Source organism: Miniopterus schreibersii (genome assembly GCF_964146895.1).
Source record: "Miniopterus schreibersii genome assembly, chromosome: 9".
Taxonomy (NCBI): Eukaryota; Metazoa; Chordata; class Mammalia; order Chiroptera; family Miniopteridae; genus Miniopterus; species Miniopterus schreibersii.
The window spans coordinates 11,658,996-11,680,072 of record NC_138118.1 but is presented as its reverse complement, the minus strand read 5'-3'; the positions used below and the strand labels follow the sequence as shown (position 1 = coordinate 11,680,072).

Below are 21,077 nucleotides of genomic sequence, written 5' to 3'. Positions count from 1 at the left end.
AGAAGTGTGATACAGAACTGTAGATGCAATAATATTGCTTTATATAATATTTTTGATATAAACATACACACAAAATATTTGCAATCATTGCCTTTAGGTAGTTGTGTTGGCTTTTATGGGTGACTTCTGACTTTGTCTTTATACTTTTTAATATTTTTCAAATTTTGTACTATAAACACATACTCATTTTATTTTATAAATATAATGAATATCTTTAAACATAGCATGTTCATTTGTCATAACAATGATATCTGAGTGCCAACTCACGCAAAGATTTTATCAACTAACCCCAAAACTTTTAAATAAAGACTACTGCCAAATTAGGAATTCCCAATCCTGAGATTATACAACTCAGTTTTGGAAACAAAATACAGGACCTCACACCTGAACTCTTGTTATCAAGTTACATCATTTTTCTGGCTCCCAGTTTCCTCACCTGCAAGGTACAGGCCTTGGATCAGAGGAAACCTGAGGTCCCTTCAGCTCTTACAGTCCACAAACCACATGCTGGGAACCTTGGTCAGTCTGTTTAGAGATCATGGGTCCCAAAGCCTGAAAGTGAACCACCTTCTCTCAGACCACTGCGACCATATCCCTTGAGGAGTAGTTCAGGTTAGAGTCAGCAGAGTCCCCACTTGCACAGGGCAGAAAACCACCAAGAATGGAATTAGACTCCAACGGTAGGAATCCATTGTCTTATGAATCTATAAAATCATTCACTTTCACTTCTGGGACAGTTGAAGTCTCCTAGGTTAATAAGTAATATTGCCTTCACAAGCATCAAGTGGAGGGCAGCACAGGGGAATCCTACTTCTGTTGGCAAACTTCCTAAAATACAACTCCTTGCTCTGTGCAATCCTGCTTCCACCTTCTGCAATAGCTGGCCTACCTTCTCTTTCTCTCTCTCTCTCTCCACCCTGATACTCTGGAGAACCCTGACTAATACACCTTGCAAAAGGTTTCTTCACTTTCAAATGAATGCACTATTCCCTTATAGTTGCCTAATACAGGGAATATTGTGCAACGGTAGAAACAAATGAGGTAGATCGCTATGTACAAATAAAATGCATCTCCAACTCATACTATTGAGTGAAAGCAGCAATTTGCAGAGTGATACTCATGTAAATTTCTTTCCTCCAAAAAAAAAAAAAAAAACTAAATAAAACTATATATTCCAAGGGAAAATACTTGTAGGAATGTAAATGTTTAGCAAAGGATCTGGAAGTATTCATAGCAAACTAATAACACGTTAATTATATAAAGGTGAAAAGACCAGGGTGGGATCAAAATGTTTTCATTTTTACAATGGGCATGTGTATTAATTGAGAAATTAAAATAAATTTTATAAAGAAAATTAATCAAGAAGTTGACATACAATTTCATTTACAAGAACTGAACTTGCCAGCCCCATGGTCATGTTACTGTGGGGTGTGAGGGGGTATTTCAGAGTAGGACCTATGTTACTGTGGGGGGGGTATTTCACAGTAGGGTCTATGTTACTGTGAGGGGGTATTTCAGAGTAGGGTCTATGTTACTATGAGGGGCTATTTCAGAGTAGGGTCTATGTTACTGTGAGTGGGTATTTCAGAGTACGCCTTTGTTACTGTGAGGGGGGTATTTCAGAGTAGGGTCTATGTTACTGTGAGGGGGTATTTCAGAGTAGGGTCTATGTTACTGTGAGGGAGTATTTCAGAGTAAGATCTATGTTACTGTGAGGGGGTATTTCAGAGTAGGACCTTTGTTACTGTAAGGGGGTATTTCAGAGTAGGGTCTATGTTACTCTGAGGTGGTATTTCAGAGTAGGATCTATGTTACTTTGAGGGGGTTATTGCAGCAGCTCAGGATCTATGTTCTTATGAGGGGGTATTAAGGCAGGATCTATGCTAATGAGAGGGAGAAGTCAGGGTCAGAAAGTGATGGTAAGTGCGTGGATGTTGCCAGGGAGAACTTGATTGTATCCAAAGCTGGTGAGAGGTCATCTGGAGGTCTCAGGGTCACCAGAAGTTCATGAGCAGAGCCTTCTGCCTGGGAGTTGTGGGGAAGGTTGACTGAAGTAGACAAAAAAAATCTGCATTTTCAATAAAGAAATCAGGCTGCTTTATGTAAGGAAGCCTCTTAGTAACATCCCATCCCAAGGCTGCATTTCTTCTGGGTGCAGATCTGCTCTATATGGTGGTGGTGGTTGAGAGGTGGGGTGAGGGTAACTAGAGGAAAGGCTGGGCAGGTCTGTGTCTGAACTTGTGTGTTCTCTCAGTGCAAAGGTAAGGCTCTCCAAGACAGAGCTGCCCAGAGTCCTCCCCACCCCCTGTTCCCATGGGGTCCCAGCAATGCTGTGATGGGACTGATGGTGGGAGGTGAGGAGCAGGGCCAGGCAAGAGAAACCAGGGAGTGGGGAGAGGGGAAAGAACAGTTCCTCAGGGGTCCTCAGAGATCCTGGGTCAAAGGCTGCCTGAGAGCCAGAATGGACAGGGCCTTGACCTAGGCAGAATTTTGGAGTGAAATCATTTTATATTTATCTTGAAAAGGAGAGAACTGACTCTCACTGCATGCTTTCCATGTGACAGGTTCTTTTTTTCTTTTTTCTTCTTTAAATATATCTTTATTGATTTCAGAGAGAGGAAAGGAGAGGGAGAAAGATAGAAACATCAATGATGAGAGAGTCATTGATCGGCTGCCTCCTGCACGTCCCTTACTGGGGATCGAGCCTGCAACCCGGGCATGTGCCCTGACTGGGAATCGAACCCCGATAGCCTGGATCCTAGGTCGATGCTCAACCGCTGAGCCACGCCCGGCCGGGCCCATGTGACAGGTTCTTAATACATGTGCTACCAAATCAAATGTTCCACCAAAATCTGAAGTTGAATGTCAGGAGTGCTGCCCGCATGCCAGGTACCCTATCTGCATGCTGTAGGTTGGGCTCATTTATGGTCCTCAAAGGCATGAAGTGGACCCCGGATTGGAATCCAAATGCATGCACCCCCAAGCACATGCTGCTTGGGCTAGACCATGTGACCTCTGCTTAACCACTGCCCTGGGGAGAAGTAGTTTGGCCCAGGTCAGAGAGCATCGAGGGGGCACCTGGCCTGACTGCTGCTCCTAGTGTAAAACCAATGTAGTGGTATAGTAACCATCATGACATATTTAGGGGTGCAGGGCTTCAAGCTAAAGACACCTACACACAAGAGTATTTTCTATAGTGGGGGGAAAATGAATTTTTTTCCTAAACTGGAAGAATACCTGCTTCCTACTGTGCCAAAGGATGACAGGAGCTTTTAAAGGTCTCTTCCCTGCAACCCCTTACTCTCCATTCTCTTTTCTTCTTCCCATATTTAATACAGCATTCCCCTGTCCCTGCTTTTATGCGCCTTTCAGCTTCCATGACATCCACGTTTTCATCTTTTCCCCTGAGACCAAGCCTGTGCCCTGGACCCTTTAATTTAAGGTGTCTTCCCTAAGCCTCAGGATAACCCTGCAAGGTAGTGGCATAGCCCCGTTTGAGGGATGCTGAAACCGGGCTCAATGGCAGGTGAGTGGAACCAGTTGGGGACATCCATTTAGCTCTCTGCACGCACATACAGGCCATGTGGAGACCCTGGGGTGGCACAGGTATCTCCTCCCTGTCCCGTTCGGCCATCGCTTTAAAAGGAGCTACCACCTGGCAAGGTTAGAAGGTCAGCCCAGGGCTGCTCCTCTCACCTCACCTTCTTGCGCCCTGCGGACCCCAAGTTACATTGTTTCTTTCACTGCCCCCACTCTCATTGGCCCGCCACAGCGCATCCCCATTGGCTGCGGGTGCCGGGGACACGCTGTGATTGGCCAGTGCCCAGGGCCGAGGTGCTAGGTCTGCTTTTTAGTCTCGGCAGAAGCCGTGGTCCCCACTCTGGCTGGCGCAAGGCCCGTGGTCACTGCAATCGCTGTCACTGCTTTCAGGGCGTCACACAGCCTCCTGCATGTCCAGGGAGTGGGGACGTGGTGTGCACGGGTGCCCATCCCTCTGAGTGTGAGTATTGGCAAAACGCTGAGGTCTTCATACCCGCTTACCTCCAGAAAGGTGCACTTTGCCTTTTGGGTGCTTGTTTCCACGCGGATTGAGTCAAGTCGGTGCACCTACCTAAATAGGTGAAATTTAGGTCTGGGGCCAGACTTGAATAGAAACGTTTGTATATGCCATTGTGACGACCTATACATATTTCTGAGAATAACTGGATTTTTTTATGTTTTTACATGATCTGAGAGGTGTGCCTAGGGTTTGAATGGATCGCACTCGAATGCTTAAAAATTTCTCTGAACCTTATATGTTTTTTAAAATTTTGTCTAGAGAGTTAAAAAAAAAAAAAGTTCTAAGCGGGTACTAAGTGGTGTTTTAATAGGAAAAGTATTTGGTAAAGAAAGTATGCTTTGGTTAACTGATGAAAAGTAATAAAAATATGGTATGTAGTAGGTATTTACTACATCTGTACTGAGTTCCCTTGATTCTCACGCCTTTTAGATGCCCAAGCCTGCTTGGTTTTTTGAGTCAGAATAGGATCTGCAGGTTCTTGTCCCTGTCTAATCCCTCCCTACCCCTCTTATGTGGCAAGTGGCCAGCATCATTTCAAAAAGACTTTTCATGAGACTATAAATGCTTAGGATCCAGAGAGGTCTTTGGGGTGAGGGTGGAACTGTTATTCCCTGTCCCCCAAGGTTTTCTCTTGATCTTCGGTTTCTTGTAGCTCTTTAAACCCAGCACCTCTGCTCATCCCCAGGCTGGGCGATGTGGTCTTAGCTGTCCAGGCAACAGAACTCGTTGTGGTTTTAGTGTGGGAGAAACATCTGGGCTAGGGAGTGTTGGCGTTAATCATATATGCTCACCCTGGGAGGGACACCTTATGTGCTGGATAGATGGATCCTGACCAAGCACCTTACTGATTTGTTGGCAAAACAAGATCAAGTTAGAAACCAGTGTGGACTGGGGCTGGGAAACTTCTCGGAGGAATTGGGACTTCAACTAGGAATTGAAGGGCAAGTTGACTTGAGATAGGTAGAAACTGGAGTGGGGGCATCCTAGGTGGAAGGAAAGGCAGTGAGCCACAGAATAGAGGTTGGTGGGCTTGAAAGCAGATGTTTCTTCTGTTGGTAGTGAGAGGAAGGGGGAAAGGGAGATTCTGAGTTTTCAGTGCTATTACAGTGCAGATTTCCAGGCCCTGGGGATGGAGTCTCAGACTATAATCTCTAACTGCTCTAATTCCTTATACTTCTGGGAGCAGTGTCCTTAACACGCTTTGCATCTGTATAGTACTTTTGGGGGAAATGGTTTGTTTGTATTTTCTCCTGTTTTTAAGTAAAAGATGACGTCTTGATTTCATTTTTAGAGTTAGTTCCCCCAGTCCTAGCAAAAGAGCCAGCCTTTTAATAAGGCAGAAGTGGGCCCGGCCCTCCCCTCCCCCTTCTAGACTGACTTCTGTGGCACTTGTCCTGGGAAATCCATCCCTTCACACATATCACAGGCACTGAAGGGACAGATCCAACTGTATTCCTGCAACAAAAAGCTCTGTCTAAAAAATCTCAACTTAAGCTCTGGTCAGGCCCACAGTTATCTTTATCAATGAAGATATCTTGAAAAGAATGTTCCTGGAGGAATTCATAGCAAATCCTTCCTAACGGAGAGCAAGAGGCAGCATTTAGGAGCAGGGTATTTAAAATTGCGCAAGGTCCAGTCACGCTCAGCACCTCCTTGTCTTGATTTTCAGCTTAAAGCAGAGCGGAAGGATCTTCTCGCATCTTGCATGTGGTGCGCCCCACCCCCCACTTCGGCATCTCCCCGCTCCAGACCGGGGCAGGCGGGGTGAGGTAGAGGTCACAGCTCCCAGTTGCTGGGCAGGATGCTCTAGCGCCACCTTCCCCCCTAGCTGCCTCCAGGGGTAGCAACTAACGGGGACGTCTGCCCCCCATGGGAGAGGCAGAGGGCTGCACCCTTGTCCCGTGACTGAAACTGACCACACAGCCATCTGGATATTTCAGGAGAGTCTTTGGGTAGAAGCCTGGGAGGAAACCCAAATTATCAGCATTGGCAGTGGGGGAGTTCCAGAAGTTCCACAGCCCAATGGCCTTTGATAATAGAATTTCTAGACTTAGAGAACTTGAGATCCTGGGAGGGCCCTGGTATTTTTACCTCCATTCATTGACTTAAATTCCCTGGTGTCCAGGCACATCCATTTTTCTTAAATTTAAATAACTAAAGAGAAGCTATGTCCTTAGGTTGAGAAGGTTCTCATTTTGCCCTAAGCAGTTCAAAACCTCCACTGTTTCACTTTGCTTCCTATGAAAGACTTGCTGGCATCCGGACATTGGAGACTATAAAGGTGTGGCCTCCAGTATAACCCAGCCTCTGGCCAGATGGGCCTCTGCAGATCCTTGCTATGCTGATGGTGTGACTCCTGGTAATAAATGTTACAGGACTTTACAGGGATTGGTGGAGGCAACTACAGTGGCCCACTTGCCATCTTCCTGCCATGGTTCATGGGAAGCAAACCGATGGAAAGTACCACATTGTTGGTGGGAGATTTGCCTTCTGGCCTAAAAGGTGTTTTCAAGTCCCACGCTGCATGATTGGGTTCCCAACCTCTGGCCGATTTCCCTCCTGGAACTTAGTGGCAAAGCTTCTTCCAACTCCTTCCCCAATATTCCCTATACAGAAGAGATTCTGTTCCCAGCTGCTGCCAGCTGTGGTCCTTTGGGAGAGGTGTTGCCACCCACGTGGACGCTCAACCATGAAAGTCTCCAAATGACCTGGGGGGCATGTTGCCCACCAGATGCCTGGGCCTACCCCAGTAGCTTCAGATCCAGTGTTTTCGTGGCAGGGCTTGGGCATGTATATTTTCAACAGTCTCCCCAAGTGACTGACATACATCAAAACTGGCCGAGGTCGTGCATTGTCCCTGTGCAGCAGGACTGAGCTCAGGGGAGAATGGGCCCAGTGAAGACCTCCCATTCTAGTTCACTCTAAACCCCAGCACTGAGCACCTGCTGAAGCCCAGGGGTGATGAAGACATGGCCTCTGTGTTCAAAGAGCTGGCAGAGCAGTGGTGGGGTGAGCACCTGATGGGGAGGGGTCCATGCCTCAGGTAAGAGACCCTGGTCCCTGTCTCTTATTAAAACTGCAATGTTCTGGAAACTTCCAGGTATAAAGCAGCAGTGCCCTTCACCTGTAAGTTGAATATGAGCGGGCTTGTGTTTTTAGGAGCTAAACTTAACAAATTTTATGTCAATTGCTGTTTATTACGTACCTATTACTGATTCTATTCACTGGTTTGGGATCCTTTACTTTCTTCCTGTTTCGATCTGTCTTCCTTTTTCTTTAATATTGTATCTTTATTATCTAGGGCCCCCCAAAGCATAATATTACATTGTAGCTTTTAATGGCGACCTCTGGAGAAGGCAGCAACCCCGGTGGCAGAGCGATGCCCCGGCCCCTGGCACAGGTGCAGGAGCTCGCGCCCCGGGTAGCCCGCAGACGCCTGTCCCAGGCCCGCCACCGAGCCACCCTGACGAAACTCTTCAGTAACCTCAGGAAAGTCGTTTACCAGCAGTCTGATTTCACAGCCTCAAAGGTATGAGGACCTGAGTGTGGGGAGGAAAAGTTCTACACGTGGAGGGACTGCGGAGTGAGGTGGAGACTGGCCTGGAGATGCCACTACCCCCATTCCTACCTCTGAGGGCTGCGGCCTGCCTGGGTGGGTCAGGGATCAGCTGTGTTATGTCTGCTGCTGGCTCCATGTGCTCCATGCGGTCCATGCCCTCCTCCAAGAGGCCTCTCAGTTCCTGCAGGTGGAATCAGTTCCTCTTCTTGTGAGGCTCCACAGCCCTTTGCTTCTACCCCCTTTTTTAGAACTTACTGAATTCTAGTTTGTGCTACAAGTAGTTGTTTCCATGCTTGTGTTCCTTGTTAGAATGTCAGCACCCTGAAAGCAGGGGCTTTCTTACATGCTCTGCGTCCCCAGGCCCAGCACAGAGCTGTGTCCCCTTAGACATATATGCCTGATGAATGAATGTCACTCCAGAGAGGTATCAGTGGTTAGTATAATAAGCAGTATTTAGCAGTTCTTGTTTTTTAATAATCTTGCAGTTATCATTTTGACTTTAGTAATATTACAGGGAGGAAGGGAGGGAAGGAGAGGGGAGGGGAGGGGAGGGGAGGGGAGGGGAGGGGAGGGGAGGGGAGGGGAGGGGAGGGGAGGGGAGGGGAGGGGAGGGGAGGGGAGGGGAGGGGATGAATGCTTGGGATTCTAGTCTTGCAGAACATGAAATTCAGAGTTCAAGGTGACAGAGCATTTACGTTTTTAGATCAACTGGGGTGTATGCATTTAGTTAATTAAAATATTGTTAGGATAGCATATTTAATATTAACCAGCCAGTTGTACATTGTGGCAAGTGAGCAGAAGAAGTTAGTTGGGAGCCTTGTGCAAGCCTGGGGCTGATATTCATTCAGACGGCCTGTAAGTCACCATTTATTCCACCTTTAAGTAATGTACATTGTCCTTTGCCTTTTTTGCAGTCCTAGTAGTTTGCTGAATGCAGCTTAATTGTTTCCAAATACTTTGGTATTTCGGTGAGAACCATTCCCAGAATACAAATTAAACTTCATGCCTTCTCTGCATCAGAACAAACTTCCCACCCTTTTTATTGACAACATGAAGGACTGAAACCTTGCATCTGAGGGGGCATCACCTCAGATCCAGGAAGGTGCTCCTGTGTCCACAAAACCAGTCTGTGCAGTGGGAGGCCGGCCTCTCAGCATTGTCTGTCTCTGTCCTCAGTGGCAGGTTTTGAACAGGGCGAAGAGTCACATTCAGGAACAGGAACAAATCTTGGATAACCTGCTGAAGGTGAAAGGTAATGGGTCCTACCTGCCACCGCCACCACCCTCCCAGGGAAAGGAAGGCTGATTGGTTTTTCTATTGAAAATAGAGACATTGGGTTAAGAGAAGTGAGCGAATATTTACCGAGTGGCTGCCGTGTGCCAGGCACTGTGCTTTGGGCCAGGGGCAAGATGAGATTCACAGCCTGACCTCAGAGGTCATCGGCCTGTGCAAGCATGATGAGATCCTACTGGGTGCTGCTGAAGGTACTTGATGTCGTCTTGAGAGGCTGGAGAAGACATGGGCCAGTGTTTGTCACAACCTGGCTCCCTTCCTCGGCACTTGGTTTGGGGAAGATGGCTGCTGGGAACTTGAGTTTAATGAGCTGGTGGAAGCTGAACTCTGAAAGGGATACTTTGGATGTGTTAAGTGAGAAGGGCTTCCAAGAAGCCCTTCCCCCTCACATCTGGAAGGAGGGGTGCAACTAGGCTCTTGACTCCCTAACACTGAACCCTGGGTGGGCTCATGCTCCCCCTGGACCAGAAAGACAGGACAGACTCGACAAAGGCCAGACTTTCCCTTTTGTGACCCTTGCCTTCAACTCCCCAACAGAATCCTTCAAACTGGAAGATGGAAATGCAAACAGCTTAGAGGAGGTGAAGGAAAACTACGCCAGCATGTTCTGCAGAAACCACAGGTAAGACCCACAGCACCGGGGGACCTGGGACCTGCTGGTGTCTTATTGTTCGGCTCCCCTGCAAATCTCGTGGAGACGCTTACAGCTCAGGAGAAGGACACCTGAGAAAGAAGAGAGGCGGGGCCCTGCTCCAGGAGGGTCAGCTGGCCTGCTCCATTCTTTTAAGCATGTCTTTTGAAGAGCAGAACTTTGATGAAGTCCAACTGACTCATTTTTTATTTTATAGCTTAAAATTTTGGTTTACACCTAAGTACTTCATGTTTTTGGGTGCTAATATAAGTAGTACTTTTTAAAATTTCAATTCCCAATTGCTCATAGCTAGTATATAGAAACTATTGATTTGTGTTTACCAGCCTTGTATTCTGTAACCTTGCTAAACCCCCTTAATCATGGTCTCGTGTTGGTAGGTTCTTTGGGATCTTCTACGTATACGATCACTGTCTGCAACTAAAGACAGTTTCACTTCTCTCTTTTTAATGTGTATACCGTTTATTTCTTTTTTCCCCCTTCCTAGTCTGGCTAGAATTTCCAGTGTGATTTTGAGTAGCAGTGATAAGAGTGAATATTCTCGTCTCGTCCTTGATATTATGGATGAAACAGTCTTTTACCTTTAAGTATGATGTTAGCCATAGCTTTTCGGTAGACGGCCTTTCGAGTTGACAAAATTCCCTTCTATTCCTAGTTTGCTGAAAGTTTTTTTTGTTTTTAATATATCTTTATTGATTTCAGAGAGAGGAAAGGAGAGGGGCAGAGAGAGAGATAGAAACATCAATGATGAGCGAGTGATTGATCAGCCGCCTCCTGCACGCCCCCGACTGGGGATTGAGCCCGCACCCCGGGCATATGCCCTGACCGGGAATCGAACCCCTGATCTCCAGGATCCTAGGTCGATGACGCTCAACCGCTGAGCCACGCCCGGCCGGGCTGCTGAGAGTTTCAATCACGAATGGATGTTGAATTTTGCCAAGCGCTTTTTCTGCATCTATTGAGAGCGTAAAAGTCATAATATTTAAAAATCAAACATCGGTAAGATTTTTAGCTTGTCGCTGCGGTGAATTACACTGATGGATTTTCCATGTTTGAAACAGCTGTCTTGCATTCATAGGATGAAGCCCGCTTGGGCACGATATAGTAACACACACACGGACATATATGTGTGTTATAATATATCACACATACACATATATAAAAATACATATATAACCCGCTAAGATTGTGTCAGGAGTTTCGGTGCCCGTGTCCACGGTGGAATGAGTCTGTGGTTCTCTTGCTTCTGTTTTCTCCGCAGCTGGTTCCCAAATGAGGTTCACCCAAAAGACTCTGCCAGCTCGTGCCCCTTCGAGAAGGATGCTGAGGAGGAAGGCGAGGAGGAGGAAGAGGAGGAAGAGGAAGAAGAGGAAGAAGAGGAAGATCAGGAAGAAGAAGAGGAGGAGGAGGAGGAGGAGGAGGGGGAGGCCGCGGAGCTCCTGCAGTCCCTGGACACTCTGTCACCCGACCTCATGGAATTTGAACGGTGTGAACAGCCGAGAGAGGCCGCTCCACGCCGGCCGGAGCTCCAGGGGGGCAGGGCACAGAGGCTCCAGCTGGGGCGCGGGGGGGGGGCCCCATGCCCTCAGGTGGGACCCCGAGTCTCGGTAGGGCCTGGGGATGGGCCTGGCAGAAAAGCTCAAGGACTGGTTGTGAAGCTGCAGTTGCACAGCACATACACACTTACGTAGACTGGGTGTTTATTTGGGCTGCCTTTGGGGGGGTGTCGATGGGGATTATAAGGGCTAAAGGCGCGCCCCCCCCAACCCACAACGTCTGTTTTGGGCAGCATGATAGTCAGAACGATGAGAATGGCTGGCTCAGCCTCCCGCTGCCACTCGCTGCCCTCCGTGGACTGAGACCCTTGGCAGCCACGTTGGCTTCTGGGACACTGGCTCAGTAGATGGAGGCTCAGTCCCCCACTGAGCCTGACTCTCAGGCCTCAAATTAAAGCGGGTGTCACATCACATCTGCACATCCATGGGCTCTAAATTTTAAGCGGTTTTCCTGTGGGGTGAGAGCTGAGCCAGCCTCGCCTCTCATCTTCTATAATGCTTCCCCGGGGGCACCGGGAGGACATGAGGAAGGGCCCTGAAGCAGAAACCTGTCATTCATGGCCCCTGAGATGGCTTCTGCTCTCCAAGGGTCAGGGGCATGCAGGGACTCGTAATGCTAAGCCCCTGGTACAGCACAGAGAGGCGACCACACACGGAATCCCGAGGAGACGGCCGGGACAGGGCCCTTGGTCTCGAGCGTCAGGTCTGCCAGATGGTGTTGTTTTCTGTTCCAGATACCTCAACTTCTACAAGCAGACAATGGACCTTCTGACCAGGAACAAGATTGTCTCCTCACAGGAGGCGACGCTCCCCGTAGTCTCCGCGGCCATCTCCCACCTGTGGCAGACCCTCTCCGAGGAGAAGGCCAGTCTCCTGCAGGCCTTGGCGCAGAAGCACAGCGGCCTCTCGGGCCTCGAGGGGGCCACCCAGCAGCCAGCCTGTGTCGAGGACAGCATGAAGGACAGTGGAGTCGAAAGCCAAGGGGCCAGCTTCTCGCTTGAGTCCACCCCCCCGGAGGAGGTGAGCGACCCCTGTGGGGTGGGGTAGAGGGGTGTCACCCTAGGCAGGGAGATGCCAGGGATCTGTTCAGGGTCACTTAGCAACTGTGAGGTGCTGTTTGGATTCTGGCTCATGTGGTCAGTTTCTGATTTTCCTGACATCATCTCCACAACCACAGAACAGCATTTCTTATTCTCCGGGTAGTTTCCTGGCCTTTCCATGGGGATTATAGAGGAGAAGCCTTAGAAGGTTGCATCAGCTGGGATTCTTTATCTGCAAGTTACTGGCTCATTAAACCCTGCAGGAGTGGACTACTCACACCCGGAGAGGTTCCAAGGCAGGGCAGGGTCTAGTCGGTGTCTCAGCGATGTTCTTCTCTTCTCTGCTCTGCTTCATCTAAGGCTGGTTTCTCACCTTTTCTGTCCTCACTTTCCCTGACCCATGGGACTGTGGATGGCAGCTGGTAGCAGTCGAGCTGTCACTCCTCCTCCTCTATAGAAAATTAAAGAGAGAAAGATGTCATGTGGCTCTTTCTCAAGGATCAAGGAAGAACTTTTCCAGAAATTCCCACCAAACCTCTCCTCCTCTCTCATTGGTAAGACTTGGCTAGATTGGCAGATCACTGGGCCAATGACCTGCATAATCAAGATAGGACTACATTTGGACCAGTCAGGCCCAGTCCCTGAGAGGACGTCAGTTCCTACCCCAAAGAGCATTGCTGCTACTGAGTGAAGTTGGCTTTGCCCAACTCAGGGCTGGGTGACAAGGTGAGCAGGACAAAGAGAAGTTATGTCCAAGGTAGGGACAGAACCACAGTTACTGTGGCTTCTAAATTAGTGGCAATGAAACCTCTGTAGCTTCTGGTCCATCTTGAGAGGTTCTGCTGTGGAACATTTGTGTTCGGGGCTAGGCCCTGTACTCAAAGGGCCGTGGAGCCTGGCTGTGCCCCTCCCACACTGGCTTGTGAGGGGTTTGCCTGGTGAGGACAGTGTGTGGCCTGCAACTTCAGTGGGCAGATTGGTGGAGGGCAGATTGGTGGAGGGCAGGAATTTAGGTGTTCTTACCCCAGGCCTCTGGGGGAGGAACACCGAGACCATGGGCTTCTAGGCTGATGGACACTGGAGCTTGGTGGCCCCTTTCCAGATCCTGTTTGGGATGACCAAAGGGACATTTAAAAAAAGGACACCAGAAAATGTCTAGAAAACCAGGAGGGGGCCATCTACATGGCCAGAGTCCCAAGGGGTTCAAGTTCAAGGGAAGCACATTGTCAGGGAACAGGAAGGACAGACACAGTTCAGAGCCAGAGAACTTGGCCTTCTGTCCTGGGAGCTGCCTGTGTGAGCAGTGCCGATAAAACACAGCCAGCCAGTGAAACTTTTAATGTGGGAAGGTTCCATGCAATAGTTCATCTAAACTTCAGATTTAACGAAGCATCCCGTATATTCTTTGCTAAATCTGGCCATCTTATGTGTATATCAGGTCCCTGTGGAATATTTAATATTCTTCAGCAAATTAAGGCAAAGCAGGACCAAAAACTGTCTAAATAGCATGATGCCAAAACGGGATATGTGATGTAATACACCCAGGGAAAGGATGGAGGGAAATCAATTAGTATGTCAACAATGGACCTCTCCAGGGGGGATTCTCAGTGATTTTTATTTTTTCTATCTGTTTCTATTTTCCAAAGTTTCCATGATAAACAAGTATTTCTTTTATAAAGCAGATAATATTCAATAACAGCTCACGTGTTTCAGCCATTATTATGTGCTGGTGCCTCACACACCTCATCTTATTTAATCCTTGCAACAATCCTATGAGTAGGCACTGTTGTGATTCCCATTTATAGAGGAGGACTTGAGAGATTAAGTCACATGTCCAAGGTCACACAGCTGACTTAGTGGCAGGGCTGGGATAGGTTCTCCTGCAGCCTAACTCCAGAGCCCCCTTGACCTCTATGTTCAGCTGCCCTGGCATGAAACTGACCGACTGTCAACCCTGGGCTCAAATAGGCTCTCCACCTGGGGAGGGGTAGAGGGGCCCTTCTTCAGACAAACTGAGGCTCAGCTCTGGCTGTTGCATCTCACGCCTAAGCTCTGTCTTCTTTAGAAAGAGGAAACCACAGTCCCCAGCACTTCCCTCTGGGGTTGGCAGTTGGTTCTGGGCAGGCAAGAGCTTAATATTCACCCCCTGGGGAGGTCACCAAGCAGAGACCTTGGGATTGGTCCCAGCTTTAACAAGCCCGCCCCTCAGGGGTGAGGGGTAAAGAGAGACAGCCTTCCTGCTCATCTCTCACCGCGGCCCAGGGCAAAAGGCAAACTGCAGTTATGTCTGACACACAAAGCTCTGTGCTTTCTTTCAGCTCCTTTTTGAAGATGCCTTCGATGTGGCATGTTTCCTGGACAAAAGTGAGGCTCCAAGTATATCCAGCCCCAGGTGAGGACAGGGTGTGAGATGCTGTGTGTGTGTGTGTGTAGGTGTAGGTGTGCGTACATGTGTGTACATATGTGTATGTACATGTGTGTGCATATGTGTACATGCACACGTGCAGGTGTAGATGTGTGTATACATGCATGCACATGTGAGCGTGCATGTATGCATGTGCACGTGTGTGTACATGCATGTGTGGGTTCATGCATATGTGTGTACGTGTGTACATGTGTGTGTATGTGTACCCGTGCTGGGATATTTGGGAGCCTCCCCCCTGCAGCCTCTCAGAGAGGTGCATAATTCAGTGGAAATTCTTGGAGACCCACTTTTACCTGTGACTCAAAGCGGCTGGTCCTAGGATTGTGCCATTGCCCTGGGGATGGTATTGTCTGGGGTTCTTCCAAGCAGAACATTCTTCTATCCTGGCCCAGGGTTGAGACACAACAGGTTATCAACTCCAGGCTGTTCACGTTGCACTGCCTTCCTAGGGTGAGGTGAGGTGGCTTTGGGCAGGTTACAGCAATCGGTCTGGTCTGGGAGGTGGGCAGGGAGTCTGGGGTATGGAGAGCCTGGGCCAACATGGAAACAGGCCCGTACTCAGAGCTTAGGAGACTCTCTGAGCTGTACAAGGGGGAAGCTGCTTGTCACTTGGTGTCAGTGGATATGAGAGGAGGGGAGGGTGGGACCGCTGACCCCATGGATCTGGGGAGATTTGAAAACAAACAGCAGCTTGACTAAGCCTGATCCGTCGGGGCCTTTTTTCAGAGAGAGCTAGTGTAGGACTGAAATTCCTTTGCTACTTTGAAAAGCTGTGGTTTTATAGCCTGAGGTGCAGGCCTTTCAGACACCTGTGCTGTGTCGTGGCTAAAAGACACCTGAACATTTAATTTTTCTGCCTTGGGAGTAAGGGTGACATTCATGTCCTCGTGATTCCAATGCATATCTCCATTCCCCCCTGAGGCCATACAACCGCTGTCCCTGGTAACTCAGCCACAAATCAGAACTTGTCCTTCCCCTCACCTGCTCCACCCTGGCCTAGACAGCCCTGTCCAAAACCTGCCCAGCGTGGTTTTATGGGACGACTCCAGCTCTTCTCGGCCCTGTGTGGACTTGAACTTGGCTGGAACTGGCAGCAGGTAGACATTCCGAATTCTGAGCTGGGCTCAGGCTGTGAAGACGACTTTGCCAAGAAGTTACCGAAGTATGAAGTGTACTTGGCAGCAATATTTGTAATTTCTTACCCTGCTGGTGAAACAAAAAAACAACCTGTTAAAAAAATCTTTTTTCTATATTCCCTAGAAAAGGCGGGGCCTGCTGGGGGATGTTTTGAGGTCAAAATGCCAGCTGTCCTGGGTGACTCACAGCTTCTTTGCTCTGTGGTCCTGGTTGTTGTCTTCCCAGGAAGGCAGCGGGAAAGGAGTCTGCAAAACAGAGGTCTTTTCTCTGCATTCATGTCCCCTGTGAGCCTACTGGATGGAGGCGTCTGAAGAGACTGAACTCAAGTGTGAGGTGTGCCCACTGGTGGACCAGAGCCACAGGGCATCACTGTGAGGTTGACTGTCAGGGACAGAGGACATCTGACCCCCCTGTTCCAGAGGCCATAGCTCAGGGCACTAAATTAGGACACAGGAGCCAGTGCCCCTTTCGTCTCACTTTCCCAGTGGGTTTCAGACGTGACATGGAGCTGAGGCGACACTAACTTTCCAAGAAGGGCTCCTGGCTCTCCGAGGATTCAGCGGGTGTTTAAAAGTGCTTGGTTCGAGCCATAATCCAAGTTTTTTAGGGGGTACAAGCAGAGGTCAAAGAGCAGAATTCTAAACCTTTGCCATTTCTCTTCCTCTCTGTCGTCAGTTCCATGTTTGCCAGCTGCAACCCTGAGAACCCAGAAGAGAAGTTTCAGCTCTATACGCAGATCGTTGACTTCTTTAAAGGCCTTTGCTGTGTTAACACTCAGGTGAAACAGGTAGGACTGAGCACAGTGTGAGACCTCTGTACTCCCTGCTCAGGGTCCAGAAAGGGCCCTTGAGGGGAACCCTAGCTGGACCTCACCCGGATCACACCACAAGGCCACTGGTGGGGACATTCTTTCATTTTCTCTGGCCTGCTCCATGGATGCTCAACTTCAGTCTAATGCAGTCTGTGGCATGGGAGACATTTGGGGAAGCTTGGGGAAGAGAGAGGGATGCTCTCAGGGCAGACCTTGAAGTAGCGACTAGGGCCCAGGGCCCGGCTCTTCACAGGCATCCTGAAATATCCTGTGACCCCTTCACACCTTGCCAAGAGGCTGAGCTGTTCCCCCATCTCCTGAGACCCTGGGGTAATATTTACTGTCAGCTTTGGGAGGTTATTAAATTCTGGCTGTGCAGCTTATGATGACATAAGTAGCAAAGGTCTTGGTTAGGAGGTACATTTCGAAGCTTCATAGCCATAGCTTTTCTCTACTAGTTTGGCAAGAATACAATTGTTTATTTTAAAAGGTAAGCGGTAGTAATGAGAATGTTCATCTAAAAATAATCAGGACAGCTTCCAATAGGCTAAGCAAAACCCTGGCCCTTTCTTCCTGAGTATTCATGGGGACCCAGTAATGGGACAATCTTTGCTTTCCCTGCTTCCTTTCTGCACACAGGGCAGAAAGGAAAGAACAAGCAGAGGTTGGAGTATCCACAGAAAGCAGAGGACGAACTTGAATCACCTTGAGAGCTTCTTAGAAATGCAGGTTCCTGGTGCCCCAAGATTCTCACTCAGTGTTTCAAGATACGGGTCCACAGGGATCTGTATTTTAAACAAGTTGTCCCAGAGGTTCTGGTGCAGGAGGCCTGGGGCTTTCATAGCTGCTGGTGTAAAGAGGGAAATTCCATTCTCTCCCCATCCATCTCCCTGTCAGCTTTGTGGAGGTGACCGAATGACCCTTAATTAGCTGTAACAAATTAGCACTAACTTAATGGTGTACAACTCGCTCGTAGTTCTGGAGGCGAGAAGGCCAAATGAAGGTGGTGGCAGGCCGTGCTGTCTCTGGAAGCTGTAGGGAAGAGCCTGTCTTGCCTTTTCCTAGCTTCTGGTGGCCCCGCAGCCCTTAGCACTTCTTGGCTGGCAGCTCATCACTTAAGTCGCAGCCCCTGTCTTCACAAGGCTGTCTTCTGTGTCTCTCTATCCCTCTCATCTTCTTATAAGAACGTGTCATTTGGATTGAGGGCCATCCCAAATCCAGGATGAGTTCGTCTCAAGATCTTTAATTATATCTGCAAAGACCCTATTTCCAAATAAGGTTCCAGGTGGACATGAATTGGGGGGACACTGTTCAACACACTGCAGCACCCCAATTCCTGCAGTCACTCTTCACAGCCTGTTGCTTTTGCAAATCTGCAGCTTAACATGCCTCAGACTCCATTTTCAGGGGCTTAAGGAACTAGAACATTTTAACACTATTCAAGCACTTTGTGTGACAGACTTGAGTGTGTGATTCCTCCAGGATGCTTGGCCTCCTGGAGCCCCCTACCCTCTGACTCCCTCCTTCCTCAACCTTTACAGTTGTCTTCACCCCAAACAAGGGGCCCCGGGTGATCATCCTTTCACCACCAGATCCCCCTCGGATACGCAGGCTCCCCGTACGCCTCCCCACATCAGTAGAGCACAGTCTCCAGAGCTGGAAAGACTTCATCTGCAGACTTATTCCCCAATCTGTCACCCTTGGGACCAGGTCCTACATTCATGAAATGGTTGACTGGAATGCTTCTCAAGGCCCAAGGGGATCATCCCCAAACCAGCAGGACTAACAAACTTCAGGGGTCATTTCCTGCTGGGCTGGGGAAAGACAGGAAGTGCAAAAGCCCCTAAACATACTTTTAGGGGGAGAAGCAATGGGGACTCAGAGAGGTTGGCTGGGGTCATCATAAAGGGAATGAGAAACCCTTGCTAAACTAACATAGTGCTGTTTCTTGAAAAAAATGATCTCTTAATAGCTAACCCATGTTCAAAATTGAAGTTACCAAAAGATATACAAAGAAAACAGTCTCTTTCCTACTAGCACCCCTTGGTTACCACCCATTCTTTCCCCCAAAGGCAACTACCATCCCCAGTTTCTTGAACAGCCATCCAATATTTATGAATTCTTTCAAACACAAATGGTAGTCTACTGTGCACATTGCTTTGTATCTGGTGCTTTTAAAAAAAACATGTTTATTGATTTTTTAGAGAGGGAGGAAGGGAGAGGGAGAAAGAGAAACATCGATGTGAAAGTGGAACATCAAACATTGATCAGCTGCCTCCTACACTACCCCCACCGGGGATCGAGCCCGCAACCCAAGCATGTGTCCTGACTGGGCATCAAACCAGCAACCTTCTGGTACATGGGACAACACCCAGCCATCTGAGCCACACCAGCCAGGGCATATCTTGCCCTTTTTAATTAGTAGAGACTGATTGTATTCCTTTTTCTGAAACAGCTGCCTGGTGTTCCATTGGTAGATGTTTCACGGTGTAATTCACTGTCCTCTATTGACAGACATTTGAATAAAGCTTTAAGACTTACCCTGTCTCTCTTCTGGGATCCTGGAAATCCCCAGGATAGGAAAGAAGTCAGTTCTGAGGTATCCAGGAAGGGCCTTTTTGGCGACCATAGAGCTAAATGGAAATGGACCGTTCCCCCCAACTGCCCTTACTCTCTGGCCACAAGCTGGAGGTGAAGATGCAGCCGAAAAGATGTGGGCTAGAGACTGAGGGAGTGGGGCACGCCTGAGCTGGTGCAGTCTCCCCATCTGCCCGGGCCAGGAATCCTTAAATAAATATCAATTCTCTTCCACGTGTGTTGCAGGAAGCAGACCTCCCCATGGACGATGAGATGATGATGTTGCAGTGCATGGAGACCTTTGACGATGAAGATTTGTAATGCAGAAGGGCTGGAAGGGGAGGCAATGAAACAGTTTCCAAGTTTGAATGCCGGCAGCGAAGGCTGCATGTGCCTCAGCCTTCTGGGATATTTTGGATGGACTGTCCCAGAAGCATTTTGATGGTTTTAGTTTCTGATTATTATAAATTATTAAGAGCAGCATGGCTCCGTGTTGGTCTTTCAGGGTTGTTTGGGATAAGGGGCTGGACTGCAGGGCACACACTTGCTCCCCATGTGCTCCTCTTTGGGGGTGGGATGTACCGGTTGCAGCTGAGGCTCAGCCCATAGGCCTTCTAAGAAAAGGTCTGGCAGGACCTATCTCTGCAGGTGCCAAGATACCAGGTACTTCCAGTGCACTCTGGGTTCAGGTTGTTGTTCTGGTGGGTTCTGGAGAGTTCTGGAGACCACCCACTCATCCTGCATGCTCTGGGAGCCCAGGAACAGTGCTGACCCCACGTGCCACAAGACATTGGCTTAGAAACGAACTACGCCTGCTTCTTCTATTAATAAAGACCCTTGAATGGAGGGGAAGGGCCTGGAGGGGCCAGCAGGGCCACTTGCTTCTTTGGGAAGAGACTTTTTCTTTCAACCAGCAGCCCCATCTGTCCCCTGCCCCAGCCCAGGCCTCTTCCTCCCAAGGCATCAACATACTGCTAAGAACATGTGGACTGAGGGAGTTTCTGTGGGGACATCAGGCTACGCTGGTCTACACTAGAGACAGGAGGGTTGGAGCCCCATGGAAGGATGCAGCTTGAGGCCAGGCTTCAATGACTAAGTGACTAAGCATGCTTGTCATGGTCTTCACCTAATGCGTATTTGGCTGCCAGTGTATGGGACGCAGGAGGTGCTCAGGAGGGTGTGGTCCCCACCCATGCCTGCATGGGGAGATCAGCACATTCTGGGTTGTGGTGGTGGTGGAGAGGACTTGGGGACGTGCATCTGAAGAGATGGCCTCACATCCTGGTCTCTGTGGCACCCTTCAGGTGCCCTCCTGAGGAATCCTGGGAGCAGAGTGTGAGCTGGCTCACTCCTACCTCCCCTTTCCCACCACGTTCTGGTCTGGGCCAGAAGGGGAGGGACTGGAAGCCGGAGGAAGTGCAGAACTTAGTGCCAATCCCACAGGGGAGGCCATAGATCTCCAAGACCTTCGAAGTCTCCTCTGACTCCTGGATTTCATTCCATGCCAGGAGGCCTCTCTCCTCCAGACTTCCTGAGAGGAGACAGTGAGCAGTCAAGCCTGGGCCCAGATAGAGTGGACGAAGGAGGGCTGGAGGGAGCTTCTGGATCCCCCTGCGGGCACTCATGAGGGCTCCTACCTGCAAACAGAGCTGCCAAGCCCATATCAGGAATCACTCGGCTCAGCCCAGATCCTCAGGCAATCCCTGAGCTCCCCCTGTGGGGCTGACACTGTGCAGAGCTCTGGGGTAAGACCCTCTATGAACCACCACCCTTTCGTTAGGGGCCGGCCTTTCCGCATGTTAACGTCTCTGGAATGCAGACACATTTTACACTTGGAGGGGAAAACAAATGTGGAAAATACCCAAAGCAGGTGCTAGAGCAGAGGTCCTTGTAAGAGGCTGCGGGAGGGTCAAGAAGGGAGCGTGGAAAGCCATCAGGGATGGCAGCTCTGTGTTCTCCACCTTCCACAC

General features: G+C 49.1%; 2 protein-coding genes across 2 annotated transcripts in view; one reads left to right on the top strand and one right to left on the bottom strand.

Annotated features, from left to right (window-relative positions):
• Nucleotides 1–7,397: 7,397 nt before the first annotated feature.
• Nucleotides 7,398–19,428, top strand: STRA8 (stimulated by retinoic acid 8; the record flags this gene model as incomplete). The annotated part of the gene is made up of 8 exons (XM_081147725.1): nt 7,398–7,589; nt 8,796–8,871; nt 9,450–9,534; nt 10,823–11,047; nt 11,852–12,137; nt 14,476–14,549; nt 16,395–16,506; nt 19,354–19,428. 8 exons carry the CDS (start codon nt 7,398–7,400, stop codon nt 19,426–19,428), a joined length of 1,125 nt encoding a protein of 374 aa, XP_081003851.1.
• The window catches only part of LOC308561844 (solute carrier family 23 member 1-like), a 28,247-nt gene continuing 25,863 nt past the window's right edge, over nt 18,694–21,077 (bottom strand). The window contains exon 12 of the mRNA XM_081147375.1: nt 18,694–20,638. Within this exon, the coding sequence (XP_081003501.1) occupies nt 20,382–20,638 (257 nt within the window). The 3' untranslated portion in view covers nt 18,694–20,381. The remainder of the gene's footprint in view (nt 20,639–21,077) is intronic.